Here is a 16,998-nt window from a genome sequence, read left to right on the forward strand (position 1 = left end):
TACAAACCTGACTCAGTTACAACAGCTTTGTCAGGAGGAATGGGCCAAAATTCACCCAACTTATTGTGGGAAGCTTGTGGAAGGCTACCCGAAACGTTTGACCCAAGTTAAACAATTTAAAGGCAATGCTACCAAATACTAATTGAATGTATGTAGTTGTCTGACCCACTGGGAATGTGATAAAAGAAATAAAAGCTGAAATAAATAATTCTCTCTGCTTTTATTCTGACATTTCACATTCTTAAAATAAAGTGGTGATCCTAACTGACTTAAGACAGGGAATTTTTACTAGGATTTAATGTCAGGAATTGTGAAAAATTGAGTTTAAATGTACACTGCTCAAAAAAATAAAGGGAACACTTAAACAACACATCCTAGATCTGAATGAAAGAAATAATCTTATTAAATACTTTTTTCTTTACATAGTTGAATGTGCTGACAAAGATAATCAATAGAAATCCAATTTATCAACCCATGGAGGTCTGGATTTGGAGTCGCACTCAAAATTAAAGTGAAAAACCACACGACAGGCTGATCCAACTTTGATTTAATGTCCTTAAAACAAGTCAAAATGAGGCTCAGTAGTGTGTGTGTGGCCTCCACGTGCCTGTATGACCTCCCTACAACGCCTGGGCATGCTCCTGATGAGGTGGCGGATAGTCTCCTGAGGGATCTCCTCCCAGACCTGGACTAAAGCATCCACCAACTCCTGGACAGTCTGTGGTGCAACGTGGCGTTGGTGGATGGAGCGAGACATGATGTCCCAGATGTGCTCAATTGGATTCAGGTCTGAGGAACGGGCGGGCCAGTCCATAGCATCAATGCCTTCCTCTTGCAGGAACTGCTGACACACTCCAGCCACATGAGGTCTAGCATTGTCTTGCATTAGGAGGAACCCAGGGCCAACCGCACCAGCATATGGTCTCACAAGGGGTCTGAGGATCTCATCTCGGTACCTAATGGCAGTCAGGCTACCTCTGGCGAGCACATGGAGGGCTGTGCGGCCCCCCAAAGAAATGCCACCCCACACCATGACTGACCCACCGCCAAACCGGTCATGCTGGAGGATGTTGCAGGCAGCAGAACGTTCTCCACGGCGTCTCCAGACTCTGTCACGTTCTCAGTGTGAACCTGCTTTCATCTGTGAAGAGCACAGGGCGCCAGTGGCGAATTTGCCAATCTTGGTGTTCTCTGGCAAATGCCAAACGTCCTGCACGGTGTTGGGCTGTAAGCACAAGCCCCACCTGTGGACGTCGGGCCCTCATACCACCCTCATGGAGTCTGTTTCTGACCGTTTGAGCAGACACATGCACATTTGTGGCCTGCTGGAGGTCATTTTGCAGGGCTCTGGCAGTGCTCCTCCTGCTCCTCCTTGCACAAAGGCGGAGGTAGCAGTCCTGCTGCTGGGTTGTTGCCCTCCTACAGCCTCCTCCACGTCTCCTGATGTACTGGCCTGTCTCTTGGTAGCGCCTCCATGCTCTGGACACTACGCTGACAGACACAGCAAACCTTCTTGCCACAGCTGGCATTGATGTGCCATCCTGGATGAGCTGCACTACCTGAGCCACTTGTGTGGGTTGTAGACTCCGTCTCATGCTACCACTAGAGTGAAAGCACCGCCAGCATTCAAAAGTGACCAAAACATCAGCCAGGAAGCATAGGAACTGAGAAGTGGTCTGTGGTCTCCACCTGCAGAACCACTCCTTTATTGGGGGTGTCTTGCTTATTGCCTATAATTTCCACCTGTTGTCTATTCCATTTGCACAACAGCATGTGAAATTTGTCAATCAGTGTTGCTTCCTAAGTGGACAGTTTGATTTCACAGAAGTGTGATTGACTTGGAGTTACATTATGTTTAAGTGTTCCCTTTATTTTTTTAAGCAGTATATTTGGCTAAGGTGTATGTAATCTTCTGACTTCAACTGTATATACTTTATCCTATTCTACTGTATTTTAGTTCTAGTGTATTTTAATGCAACTCCAACAATGCTCAATCTAATATTTTATATATTTCTTAATATCATTATTTTACTTTTAAATGTGTGTGTTTTGCTGTGAATCATTTGTAGATACTACTGCACTGTTGGTGCTAGGAACACAAGCAGTTCGCTACACCCACAATAACATCTGCTAAATATGTTTGTGACCAATAAAATTTGATTTGATTTTGACTGTCTGCAAGTTGAACATGATTGTGGCCAGTAAGTCTAAGGTAGACACAGATTGTCTCTTTTTTTTGATCTGGCTTTTATACTATATAAAAAGAAGTAGCTGACAAAAGTAGGTAGTGTAGTTGATTGATTATTTTGTGGAAATTAGGCCCATCTTCCTTGTTTCATTCTGATAACGTTACTCATTCATCGCAGAATGCCATGGCATGCGTGTTTGTGTTCATTGATTGTGTTTATGGTTGTGTCTCAGCTGTATGCCATGCTTCGCTATATTATTTTTCACCAGATGTGTTAGTAGCTTGAGGGGATTGACAATGGGAAGTGCAAACCCACACACAGCCAAGATGCCAGCCTCTGACAAAATCTTGTAAAAAAAAAAAAAACAAGTACTGTCAGTCCCTTGCATCAACATCTGCTGTACAGTGCATTCAGAAAGTATTCAGACACCTTCACTTTTTCGACATTTTGTTATGTAGAAGACTTATTCTAAAAATATATTAAATGCATTTTTTGTTTTCATCAATCTACACACAATACCTCAATGACAAAGCGAAAATAGTTTTTTTTAGAAATGTTTGCATATGTAAATAAGGTATAATTTTTTAAAAATTAAATAAGTATTCAGACCCCAATCGGGGAGAAGGGTCTTGGTCAGGGAAGTGACCAAGAATCCGATGGTCATTCTCACAGAACTCCAGATGTCTTCTGTGGACATGGGAGAACTTTCCAGAAGGACAACTATCTCTGGGGTGCTCCACCAATCAGGCCTTTATGGTAGAGTGGCCAGATGGAAGCCACTCTTCAGTAAAAGGCACATGACAGCCCGCTTGGAGTTTGCCAAAAGGCACCTAAAAAACTCTCAAACCATGAGAAACAAGATTCTCTGGTCTAATGAAACCAAGATTGAACTCTTTGGCCTGAATGCCAAGCCTGGAGGAAGCCAGGTACTGCTCATCACCTGGCCAATACCATCCCTACAGTGAAGCATGGTGGTTGCATCGTCATGCTGTGGGGATGTTTTTCAGCGGCAGGGACTGGGAGCATAGTCAGGATCGAGGGAAAGATGAATGAGCAAGGTATGGAGAGATCCTTGATGAAAACCTGCTCCAGAGCGCTCAGCACCTCAGACTGGGGTGAAAGTTCACCTTCTATACCCAAATAGACTCGAGGCTGTAATCGCTTCCGAAGGCACTTCAACATATAGTACTGAATAAAGGGTCTGAATACTTATGTAAATGTGATATTTCAGTTTTTTAATACATTTGCAAACATTTCTTCAAACCTGTTTTTGCTTTGTCATTATGGGGTATTGTGTGTAGATTTATGAAAACAATTTAATCAATTTTAGAATAAGGCTGTAACGTAACAAAATGTGGAAAAAGTCAAGGGGTCTGAATACTTTCCAAATGCACTGTGCAAGCCATAACATGATGATTCATAAGAAAACATAGGTCTTCACTCGTGTATGTGTGTGTGTCTTACCAGACCAACAGGAAGCTGTAAGCCTGAGATGAGTGTATTTCATTTTCTTCACTGTGTTGAAGGCTTTAAAATAGACTCACTTAGCAAACCCTGAATGTCACGATCTCAGCACTGATCTTTCACTCGCTCTCCCATGCACTTTTACTAGATCTCCCACCTCTCTCTTTTTTTTCTCTCTTCCCTTTAGTACTTAGTCCTTACTTGCCTTGATGCTCTGGCAACACACTGCTGCACAAATTATTATTTGTCAGATAGAGCTGGAGTATTTTACATTCACGCGAAAAGTGGTGTGATAAATATAATCCACGTCATCACGCTATCATAATACCCATGTATTTGTCAAATGGCGTTCAGTGGTAGTTTCATTAGTGATATTCATGGTCCCTTTTCACTGACCATTTTATGTGCAGAAGTTCTGCTTCTGCTAGTTTAAACACGGTACGCTCTTGAAGTTAGTTCAGTTAATGTTAGGGTACTTGTCAGGGTTGTGGTCAATTCACTTCCTGAATTGAAAAGCTCTTTATAGGAAACCAATGTGCAACTTTCAATTCAAGAACTAGCATTTTTATTCACTTCCTGAATTGTATTAAAACAGAATGGATCCCAACCCTGGGTATGCATTAGCGTGCTACTTACTCTCTTCCTCCACGGTTGCTGGCTTCTTATTTGTCTCAGTAAGCTGATTCATCATCTCCCCTAATGTGTCCTATTCTCTCCCTCCATCCAGGTGGTGAGACTGTGCCAGAACCCCAAGCTGGCACTGAAGAACAGCCCACCTTACATCCTGGACCTGCTGCCAGACACCTACCAGCACCTCCGCACCATCTTATCCCGCTACGAGGGCAAGATGGAGACGCTCGGCGACAACGAGTATTTCCGCGTCTTCATGGAGAACCTGACCAAGAAGACCAAGCAGACCATCAGCCTTTTCAAGGAGGGGAAGGAGCGCATGTACGAGGAGAACTCACAGCCCAGGTGAGAGGATTACTTTTTTGGAGATTGAGGGGGAAATGGATCTTGTTGTTGACGATATATAGTTACTTTTCCTGTAATACCTAGGTACTTTTCTCGATCTCAAAATTGCCGTATCCTGATTTTTATGAGACATCAAGAGAAGGGCCTCTGTTTTTGTACATCGAGCGAGAATTGGGTTTCGTCATCCTCCTCCTGAAATTCTCTTGTGAGGTAGGTCTGCACCCTGACCTGTGTTGGGTGATACTCAGTTCATTCACTACCAGAATATTATCCCTTTCATGAGCCCAGAGCTAAGCCGAGCTGTACGGTACCGGCCTTGGTTACACATCCACCATAGGTCCAGGAACCGTAATTGAAGGAACATGGTGAAAAGCAAGTATCTGATCCAGTACGGTTTGGGATGGCACAATAGTAGGAGAAACAAATTCAGAGCCTTTTCAGACTATGTCTGAAGTGAAGTGGGGGGTACTTTTTGTTGAACCCTTCCCAGTCATAGCGTGTAGGGTTTCGATCTCATCAGTGGGTACGTTTCTTCACCTATCTTAAAATGGAGCAATTTAGGCTTGTGCTGAGTAACAGCCAAAGAGAAGGGTGCTGTGGTTTGCACAAGTGAACGTTTGTGGTCAGGATGACGCTGGTCTACTTGCCTGTGACTCTGTCTCTGTTCACAGCCTTTGTCGGCAGTAGCCCCCAAACTTGCAGGTTATAAGGAGCTAAAGAAACTGCAAAATGTAGTCTAACACGTTTTATTTTGGTAATAACATCAACAACAACAAAAGTCACTCTATATGCAAGGGTATACATACAAACAACTTACGGATACACACAAACAATGACTACATCTCACACCCCCATCCCTAGTGCCTGCATTATTGTTTGCCACTAGGCCTTAAATTGAATCAATTTAACTAACACCTTTTTTTTTATATATGAAATTGTTAAACAAAATGTATTATAACATCTTTTTAGATGACTGAGCTCATGTTTTGCCACAGCCCTTGCTGTCCATGCATTCCCTTTATGATTTGTAGGTCAGGGGCCAGAGTAATCAAGCATCTCAGAGAAGGAATTGTATGCGAAGCCATTAGCAAAGTTGAAACATTTTCACCACCGTTTATAAATCCCGTCAGAAATGCAGGATTTGGCCTAAATCTGGGAGGGAAATGGGCTGTTACAGGCTGTCATTCAACTTTGCCAACGGCACCGCGTATAATTCCTACTCTGAGATGCTTGATAACTACGGCCCCAGGTTATACAGTTAAATAGGACGATAGGCTAAGCTTGATTAGCACATATCTATCTTATTGCTGGCCTCTCCCAGCCCAATCGGTTACACGCAGGGGGAGCATGATTATGATGGCTTGAGTCAAGTATCAATAGCATATATTTTGTCCATAAACTGATACACAAATTAGACCCCTGAGCTCAGTCAATCTTCAATCTACTCAAAACACTAGCCTTTCTATTTACTTTTATTTTTTAAACTTTTTATGAAAACGGTGGTTAATTTCCTCCTTTTAATGCAATGAATCAGAGTAGCGATGACTCTTGTCTGCCTGTAGTTTTTGCACGGCTTCTGTTTTCTCGGACAATGAGTCTCCTTGTGCTGAAACTAAGGGAGCGGAGGCTCCGCTCACAAGTTCATTCCTCTTCTGTCTTCCCCCTAATTGAATTAGCATTAAGCAATGGGCCCATTTTGAACTGTCTTAACCACTCCTTTGTGAAATACAATTTCATCACTTCGTTACAGAGGGAGTGGGTTCTAAAGCCGGAGCTGGTAATAACCGATGAAGCTCCCCCACGCAGGGATCAGAGACAAAGAGCGCTATTGTGCCTAGGGAAGGGCTCAAATGAGTAGGCTATTGCCCGGTAGAGTGTTACCATTAGAAAATGGCTTTAGCTGAGTAACACTCCTCCCAGCTCTACCTTACCTTTTTTACAAGGAGCACGTGTTTGCCTAAGTTGAAAAATGCAGGCGGACACACAAATTTAGGAGCACAATGAAAAATATTTCAGGTGCTAAAGCTCCTAAATTAAAAGTCCATGTCGCGCGGTTAAATATTTAGGGGCGTATGCGATTTTAAAATGGTCGCACTATAGAGCCCGACTTACCGCTCTCTTTCCTTCTGGATAGGATGGAGATGGTTAAAACAATTTTATCCACTGTTAGCTTCAGACTCGACTGAAATAGTTTCCTGTATCGACATAATGTTAGCTTATTCCCTTACCTCTGGTTGTTAAAGATTGAGCACCATTTAGTGAAAAATGATGGATGGGAGTTATGAATGATGTATGATAATTACATGGTCGTTTCTTCTCAGACCATTGCAGTACGACGAGCGATAGAGTGGGTGGATGTGGTGCTGAGATGCTAGATTTCGCCACAATATTACCCCCGTTAAATTTACTCTTCTATTTATTTTCATTTTGGCGTCCGGCCCTCCATATTTAGATTTGAGCAGTACAAATCGTTTTTTGCTTCTCTTGTACACAGACATACAGACTCACAGCCCCCATAGGCTCCCGAGTGGCGCAGCGGTCTAAGGCACTGCATCTCAGTGCTAGAGGCATCACTACAGACCCTGGTTCGACCCGCGTCCGGGATTGGCCGGGTAGGCTGTCATTGTAAATAATATTTTGTTCTTAACTGACTTGCCTAGTTAAATAAAGGTTAAATTATTATTATAATTTTTTTTTTTAATTCTTAGGAGTGTGGACTTTGCATTCAGTGTTCTGACTGTATTGCTGGTTGATTACCACAACCGCGGTAGACTGAAAGCCCAGCCTTTTGCTAATTTGAGTTCCGCTTTTTGTGCGGCGGTGGTCTGACATGGGAGTCTAGCTGCAACGCTGCTGTGTGAGGGGGCGAGGTGGTGTCTGCGAGAAGGGACCTAATGATTAACAGTGACACACAGTCACAAACTGTGGAGTCAATGTGGACAGAAAATAGGCACTTCCTATATCCAAATATTGTTCTGACCTCCCTGAGCTTTGCTATTTGATATGGCATCCTATTCCCTATATAGTGCACTACTTTTAACCAGGGCCTATGCGGCTTTAGTCAAAAGTATTGCACTATGTAGGGAATGGAGTGCCGTTTGGGATGCTGCCAAGAGGAGAGTAGTCCCGAGTCTGTAGTCCGAGGCGCGAGGCAAGGCTGTCATTTTAACTCCTAACGCCGTTTTCATATCCACGGGGCAGGAAACCAGAACAACAGGCTGGCTCTCTCATCCTTCTTTCACTCCACCGCATGCCCATGATCCTGGCCTTGTTGGATTTGAACGTGTTCAGATCAACATAAGAGGAAGGGACACTCCCTCTACATTCATGCATCCTCGTTACAGCCTCCTGCAGCCTGTTGCAGCCTCCGCTGGCTACAGCTGAGGGTACTGCAGATGGTGGGACCCCAGCGACGTTGCAAGAAGGATCTGCATGGTTGGCCCTGGGCCTCCTACTTCTTCTTCCTCACTACTGCAGACACCCACTGTCTCTATACCATCCTTTCTCTCTGCAGACAGGGGAAGAGCTAGCTTCTCATATCTTCTTGCACCTGGCAGTCTCAAGCCAGTCTGCACGTCCCTGAAAGTGCCTCGGTGGCTCACACAACCCCCCCTCTCCGTATCCATCTCTTCTAATACCACCTTACTCTTGACACATTCAATCTCTTCTCTAAATAAGACAAAGAAATGATTGCAAATGGTTTATTTTGATAGTTTTGAGAATGGTGACCAAACGGTGGTCATTACAGTATGTAGTTGCTATCTAAAGGGGCTTCTCTGCCTCTTATCTATGCTGCCGGAACTCTGTGGTATCATGCCAAGTTTAGCGTTAGTACCATGACGTCACTGTATTTGCAAAGGGCACTTGTGCCAGTTGCTAAATTTGTCCCTCAAAGCTCTGGCCTAAGATAAAGTATGACTTCCCATTTTCTATAAATGTGCCTGACTAGACAGGCAGACAGCCTGCTGGTAAAACAATAGTTTCCCTCTCAGGAGCAGGCTATTGGCTTTGACTATCTCTCCCATCTTATCTGCTGGCAAAGGTCTGTGAACGGATCAGTTCTAGCAATAGGGAAATGCACTGTCGGATAACAATATCATGCAAAAAGGATGTTGACATTTTTGGGGTGCATGCAGAGAATGTGATCTAGCCTACATTTGCATAATGCATACTGTAGCGTCACTCATTGTCTGCTTATCTGTGTTTTAGGCTGCTGAATTGTACATATTCTTTGCCACCTCATTCATTCATTCATTCATACACCATTCATACTTTTATATAACTGTTCTGTCTGAAATTTTAGGCTATTTCTTGATGGGTTCTGTAAGATCAGACAGACGATTTGTGGTTGGTTTCTGACTAGTGGTGTGACAAATGGAAAACATTTAACGTTTAAACAGCCATTTATTTATTTTTTCAGTAAGAAAAAATCTTAAAATTCCATGTGAATTCACAATACAGCTGTGCTGCTTCCAGCAATGGTTTGGGTCTGAGTCCCTTTCAGATCGTTAAGCATTGCACCTGTACCTCAATTCCACCTTGCAAAGTTTGCATATCCTCCTCATTTAACTTATTAAAGTATTGCCGTACAGGGAGAGCTGACCCCATTTAGTCGACTGGTCGATTGTTTGGTGGATATACATTAATTAATTTCTGTTAATGCATTAAATATATACTGCTCAAAAAAATAAAGGGAACACTTAAACAACACATCCTAGATCTGAATGTAAAAAATAATCTTATTAAATACTTTTTTCTTTACATAGTTGAATGTGCTGACAACTGAATCACACAAAAATAATCAATGGAAATCCAATTTATCAACCCATGGAGGTCTGGATTTGGAGTCACACTCAAAATGAAAGTGGAAAACCACACTACAGGCTGATCCAACTTTGATGTAATGTCCTTAAAACAAGTCAAAACGAGGCCCAGTAGTGTGTGTGGCCTCCACGTGCCTGTATGACCTCCCTACAACGCCTGGGCATGCTCCTGATGAGGTGGCGAATGGTCTCCTGAAGGATCTCCTCCCAGACCTGGACTAAAGCATCCGCCAACTCCTGGACAGTCTATGGTGCAACGTGGCGTTGGTGGATGGAGCGAGACATGATGTCCCAGATGTGCTCAATTGGATTCAGGTCTGAGGAACGGGCGGGCCAGTCCATAGCATCAATGCCTTCCTCTTGCAGGAACTGCTGACACACTCCAGCCACATGAGGTCTAGCATTGTCTTGCATTAGGAGGAACCCAGGGCCAACCGCACCAGCATATGGTCTCACAAGGGGTCTGAGGATCTCATCTCGGTACCTAATGGCAGTCAGGCTACCTCTGGCGAGCACACGGAGGGCTGTGCGGCCCCCCAAAGAAATGCCACCCCACACCATGACTGACCCACCGCCAAACCGGTCATGCTGGAGGATGTTGCAAGCAGCAGAACGTTCTCCACGGCGTCTCCAGACTCTGTCACGTCTGTCACGTGCTCAGTGTGAACCTGCTTTCATCTGTGAAGAGCACAGGGCACCAGTGGCGAATTTGCCAATCTTGGTGTTCTCTGGCAAATGCCAAACGTCCTGCACGGTGTTGGGCTGTAAGCACAAGCCCCACCTGTGGACGTCGGGCCCTCATACCACCCTCATGGAGTCTGTTTCTGACCGTTTGAGCAGACACATGCACATTTGTGGCCTGCTGGAGGTCATTTTGCAGGGCTCTGGCAGTGCTCCTCCTGCTCCTCCTTGCACAAAGGCGGAGGTAGTGGTCCTGCTGCTGGGTTGTTGCCCTCCTACTGCCTCCTCCACGTCTCCTGATGTATTGGCCTGTCTCCTGGTAGCGCCTCCATGCTCTGGACACTACGCTGACGGACACAGCAAACCTTCTTGCCACAGCTCGCATTGATGTGCCATCCTGGATGAGCTGCACTACCTGAGCCACTTGTGTGGGTTGTAGACTCCGTCTCATGCTACCACTAGAGTGAAAGCACCGCCAGCATTCAAAAGTGACCAAAACATCAGCCAGGAAGCATAGGAACTGAGAAGTGGTCTGTGGTCTCCACCTGCAGAACCACTCCTTTATTGGGGGTGTCTTGCTAATTGCCTATAATTTCCACCTGTTGTCTATTCCATTTGCACAACAGCATGTGAAATTTATTGTCAATCAGTGTTGCTTCCTAAGTGGACAGTTTGATTTCACAGAAGTGTGATTGACTTGGAGTTACATTGTGTTGTTTAAGTGTTCCCTTTATTTTTTTTAGCAGTGTATTTTGATTAGTCTTTTACTGTTTTCATTTTCTGAGTGGACACGTTTGCAGACCGCACAACCTAGGCTACACTAGTTTTTGTTAATTTCATTCCATTTAGGAGTTGTTCATTTATTCATCGACACATATATATATATTATATATATTTTTTTTTTTAGGGGGTAGATTGTAGCTTCCATCAATTTAATTGTCTGTATCACTTCCAATCCCCCATAAAATATATTATATATATATATATATATATATATAAATACACACTTTAAAAAATATATATTTTCCTTTTACTTTCTAACCCTACCACCCCCTCCCGTAATTGGAGTAAACTACTGAACAACAACGCTTCTGCTTCCAGCTTATACATACTATATAAATAGTTGTCATTGTCGTTTGTTTGAAGCGATCCTGTCAATGTTGAGTAAAGACGCGCACCAGATTATACATAGTAGTATGCCTGCCTGGCCTGTGTGCAAATGTAGGCCTATAAATGTGCCCATTTGGGCATCTGATAGTATTTCTGATTGTCTTAACTTACCACCACTGTGGAACTTCTCAAAGTAATTTTTACTTTACCTCAAACAGCAAGTGAACAAAGTCTGTTTTTACATCCATTGAGAATAGCCCCTCAATGTAGCCTATTCAAAAAATAAAAATAAAATCCATCTCTCTTTCGATAACCACTCAGCGTGGGTAAAAAATGGTGGAAATGTCATAAATAGGACTACCTGATTACGGTCTACAGCTTATCATGAGATACTCTACCTCAGGCCTACCTAATTGCTTCTTATCCCTTGCGCAGTCTGTCCAGAATATACAATGTTGCAAATTTGCTGGAGCTACACTAGCTAGGTCAGACCCAAGTTAATAGTTCATACAATATTTCAAGTTCTTTGCAGACAGGCCATGCCTAGCCAATGTGATTTATAGAATATTTATTTTTATCAGGATATTTTCTACCTGCAGGCTGCAATGTATTTATTTGTTGGCTTTATATATGCTATTTTTACATAGTTGGCAATGGTTATAGAAGTAATTTTTTTACATTTCGATTAACCACATGATCATTTATTTTGAGATTCGAAGACTTTATTATACTGAAAAATATATAAATGCAATATGTAAGGTGTTGGTCCCATGTTTCATGAGCTGAAATAAAAGATCCCAGAAATGTTCCATTTGCACAAAAAGCTTATTTCTCTCAAATATTGACAATACATTTGTTTACATCCCTGTTAGTGACCATTTCTCCTTTGCCAAGATAATCAATTCATCTGACAGGTATGGCATGTCAAGAAGTTGATTAAACAGCATTATCATTACACAGGTGCACCTTGTGCTGGGGACAATAAAAGGCTACTCTAAAATGGGCTGTTTTGTCACACAACACAATACCACAGATGGCCCAAGTGAGCGTGCAATTGGCATGCTTACTGCAAGAATGTCCACCACAGCTGTTGCCAAATAATTTAATGTTCATTTCTCACCTGCGGGATTGTCTGAGGAGGTGTTGAGGCGTATTTCTGTCTGCAATAAAGCCCTTTTGCAATAAAGCCCTCCAGACCAAGATGGAACAGCTGCTTCTGGTAAGACAAGGGGTCTGTGCCTATTTGTATCAAGGAAGTCTTGAGGTTTCGCTCGCCTGTGGTAGAGTATCTCACGATAAGCTGTAGACCACACTAAATTTACCTAGAGATTTCATCTATATTTTTCGTAGCTGTCTATTTACCAACACAAACCCATGCTGGCACTAAGACCGCACTCAACGAGCTGTATAAGGCCATATGCAAGCAAGAAAATGCTCATCCAGAGTCGGCACTCCTAGTGGCCAGAGACTTTAATGCAGAGAAACTTAAATCAGTTTTACCTAATTTCTACCAGCATGTGCAACAAGAGGGGAAAAAAACTCTAGACCACCTTTACTCCACACACAGAGACGTGCACAAAGCTCTCCCTCGCCCTCCATTTGGCAAATCTGACCATAATTCTATCCTCCTGATTCCTGCTTACAAGCAAAAACTACCAGTGACTTGCTCAATACCAAAATGGTCAGACGACGCAGATGCTAAACTACAGGACTGTTTTGCTAGCAGAGACTGGAATATGTTCCGGGATTCTTCCGATGGCATTGAGGAGTACACCACATCAGTCACTGACTTCATCAATAAGTGCATCGATGACGTCGTCCCCACAGTGACTGTACTTACATCCCCATCCAGAAGCCATGCATTACAGGCAACATCCACACTGAGCTAAAGGGTAGAGATGCTGCTTTCAAGGAGCGGGACTCTAACCCGGATGCTTATAAGAAATCCTGCTATGGCTTCCGACGAACCATCAAACAGGCAAATCGTCAATACAGGACTAAGATTGAATCCTGCTACACCGGCTCTGGCATTCATCGGATGTGGCAGGGCATTCAAACTATTACGGACAACAAAGGGAAGCACAGCTGCGAGGTGCCCGGTGACACGAGCCTACCAGACAGCTAAATTACTTCTATGCGGGCATCGAGGCAAGCAACACTGAGGCGTGCATGAGAGCACCAGCTGTTATGGACGACTGTGTGATCACACCTTTAAACAGGTCAACATTCACAAGGCTGCAGGGCCAGACAGATTACCAGGATCTGTACCCCAAGCTTGCGCTGACCAACTGGCAAGTGTCTTCACTGACATTTTCAACCTGTCCCTGACTGAGTCTGTAATACCAACATGTTTCAAGAGACCACCATCGTCCCTGTGCCCAAGAACACGAAGGCAACCTGCCTAAATGACTACCGACCCGTAGCATTCACGTTTGTAGCTATGAAGTGCTTTGAAATGCTGGTCATGGCTCACATCAACACCATTATACCAGAAACCCACTCCAATTTGCATACCACCCCAACAGATCCACAAATTATTTTTTTACATTTTACATTTTAGTCATTTAGCAGACGCTCTTATCCAGAGCGACTTACAATAGTGAATGCATACATTTTCTTTCTCCGTACTGGTCCCCCGTGGGAATCGAACCCACAACCCTGGCGTTGCAAACACCATGCTCTACCAACTGAGCCACACGGGAATTATGCAATCTCTGTTGCACTCCACACTACCCTTTCCCACCTGGACAAAAGGAACACCTACGTGAGAATGCTATTCATTGACTACAGCTCAGCGTTCAACACCATAGTGCTCTCAAAGCCCATCACTAAGGACGCTGGGACTAAACACCTCTTTCTGCAACTGGATCCTGGACTTCCTGACGGGTCACCCCCAGGTGGTAAGAGTCGGTAACAACACATCTGCCACGCTGGACCTCAACACGGGGGCCCCTCGGGTGCGTGCTCAGCCCCCTCCTGTACTCCTTGTTCAACCATGACTGCATGGCAAAGCACCACTCCATCAACATCATTAACTTTGCCGACGACACAATGATGAGACAGCCTATAGGGAGGAGGTCAGAGACTTGGCAGTGTGGTGCCAGGATAACAACCTCTCCCTTAACGTGATCAAGACAAAGGAGATAATCGTGGACTACAGGAAAAGGAGGGCCAAGCACGCTCCCATTCTCATCGACAGGGCTGTAGTGGAGCAGGTTGAGCGCTTCAAGTTCCTTGGTGTCCACATCACCAACAAACTATCATGGTCCAAACACACCAAGACAGTTGTGAAGAGGGCACGACAAAGCCTATTCCCCCTCAGGAGACTGAAAAGATTTGGCATGGGTCCTCAGAGCCTCAAAAAGTTCTACAGCTGCACCATCGAGAGCATCCTGGCTGGTTGCATCACCACCTGGTATGGCAACTGCTTGGACTCCAGAGGGTAGTGCGTACGGCCCAGTACATCACTGGAGCCAAGCTTCCTGCCATCCAGGACCTATATACCAGGCTGTGTCAGAGGAAAGCCCTAAAAATGGTCAAAGACTCCAGCCACCTTAGTAAAAGACTGTTCTCTCTGCTACAGCACGGCAAGCTGTACCAGAGCACCAAGTCTTAACAACTTCTACCCGCAAGCCATAAGACTCCTGAACAGCTAATCAAATGGATACCTCGACTATTTGCATTGACCTCCTTCACCCCCATTATTTTATGCTGCTGCTGCTGCTGCTGCTGCTACTCTGTTTATTATCTATGCATAGTCACTTTACTTACATGTACATATTACCTCAACTAACCTGTGCCCTCGCACATTGACTCTGTATTGGTACCCCCGTATATAGCCTCGTTACTGTTATTTTATTGTTGCTCTTTTTAATTAGATTTAAATGTTTTACCTACGGTTATTTTAGTAAAATACTTTGTTTAAACCTTTTTTACTGCATTTTTGGTTAAGGGTTTGTAAGCATTTCACTCTACCTCTTGTATTCAGCGCATGTGACAAATAACATTTGACCTCTCCGGGTTGGGCATCTCCGGCGCGGCCCACGCTTGGATTGCGTCCTACCTGACAGGTCGCTCCTACCAGGTGGCGTGGCGAGAATCTGTCTCCGCACCATGCGCTCTCATCACTGGTGTCCCCCAGGGCTCTGTTCTAGGCCCTCTCCTATTCTCGCTATACACCAAGTCACTTGGCTCTGTCATATCCTCACATGGTCTCTCCTATCATTGCTATGCAGACGACACACAATTAATCTTCTCCTTTCCCCCTTCTGATAACCAGGCGGCGAATCGCATCTCTGCATGTCTGTCAGACATATCAGTGTGGATGACGGATCACCACCTCAAGCTGAACCTCGGCAAGACGGAGCTGCTCTTCCTCCCGGGGAAGGACTGCCCGTTCCATGATCTCGCCATCACGGTTGACAACTCCCTTGTGTCCTCCTCCCAGAGTGCTAAGAACCTTGGCGTGATCCTGGACAACACCCTGTCGTTCTCCACTAACATCAAGGCGGTGACCCGATCCTGTAGGTTCATGCTCTACAACATTCGCAGAGTACGACCCTGCCTCACACAGGAAGCGGCGCAGGTCCTAATCCAGGCACTTGTCATCTCCCGTCTGGATTACTGCAACTCGCTGTTGGCTGGGCTCCTTGCCTGTGCCATTAAACCCCTACAACTCATCCAGAACGCCGCAGCCCGTCTGGTGTTCAACCTTCCCAAGTTCTCTCACGTCACCCCGCTCCTCCGCTCTCTCCACTGGCTTCCAGTTGAAGCTCGCATCCGCTACAAGACCATGGTGATTGCCTACGGAGCTGTGAAGGGAACGGCACCTCCATACCTTCAGGCTCTGATCAGGCCCTACACCCAAACAAGGGCACTGCGTTCATCCACATCTGGCCTGCTGGCCCCCCTACCTCTGAGGAAGCACAGTTCCCGCTCAGCCCAGTCAAAACTGTTCGCTTCTCTGGCACCCCAATGGTGGAACAAGCTCCCTCACGACGCCAGGACAGCGGAGTCAATCACCATCTTCCGGAGACACCTGAAACCCCACCTCTTTAAGGAATACCTAGGATAGGATAAAGTAATCCTTCTAACCCCCCCCATAAAAGATTTAGGTGCACTATTGTAAAGTGGTTGTTCCACTGGATATCATAAGGTGAATGCACCAATTTGTAAGTCGCTCTGGATAAGAGCGTCTGCTAAATGACTTAAATGTAATGTAAATGTAATTTGATTAGGAGCGTAACAGCAGAATCTACAAAGGCCAGCATCAGTAGGAGGAAGAGTGTCGGGAACAGATTTGTTTTCTTCTGCTTAGGCTTTCTTGATCTCTGGCACCCTCGTGTCATTTGTGTGTCTTAATTATTTAAACACAGTGTGCTTAAAGCATCAGACAAGCTCAGTAGCCTACATATAGTTGATTTTATTAAAACACATAGGGTGTGTCAAAATAGGGAAAAATACACGTTTAAAAATTTCGACCAATCCATTGGAACAGACAAATCTAGGTCAACCAATATTGATTTTTATTTGGGGACAGCCTTACGTACAGGACTTCGCTTCTGTCGCTTTCCGTTCTCTGCCAATTTTCCAGCTGTTAACAATGATGACGTAAGGATGGAGTCTATCCAAAACAGTCGATTCCTCGACTTCTTGCCCGGTGTCGACTCTCATTTCTGAGTGTCAAAATTTGATTCTGCTAGGAATCGAGTCCTAAGATTCAGTGTTTTTGGAACGGAGGAAACTGTTAATTTGCC

At 44.5% G+C, this 16,998-nt stretch overlaps 1 protein-coding gene across 1 annotated transcript in view; it reads left to right on the top strand.

The window, feature by feature from the left end:
- The window catches only part of cbl (Cbl proto-oncogene, E3 ubiquitin protein ligase), a 55,302-nt gene that overhangs the window by 15,732 nt on the left and 22,572 nt on the right, over nt 1-16,998 (top strand). Inside the window, 1 exon segment of the mRNA XM_045703474.1 lies at nt 4,381-4,628. Within this exon segment, the coding sequence (XP_045559430.1) occupies nt 4,381-4,628 (248 nt within the window).

This window comes from Salmo salar, chromosome ssa20 (assembly GCF_905237065.1).
Source record: "Salmo salar chromosome ssa20, Ssal_v3.1, whole genome shotgun sequence".
NCBI classification, from domain to species: Eukaryota; Metazoa; Chordata; class Actinopteri; order Salmoniformes; family Salmonidae; genus Salmo; species Salmo salar.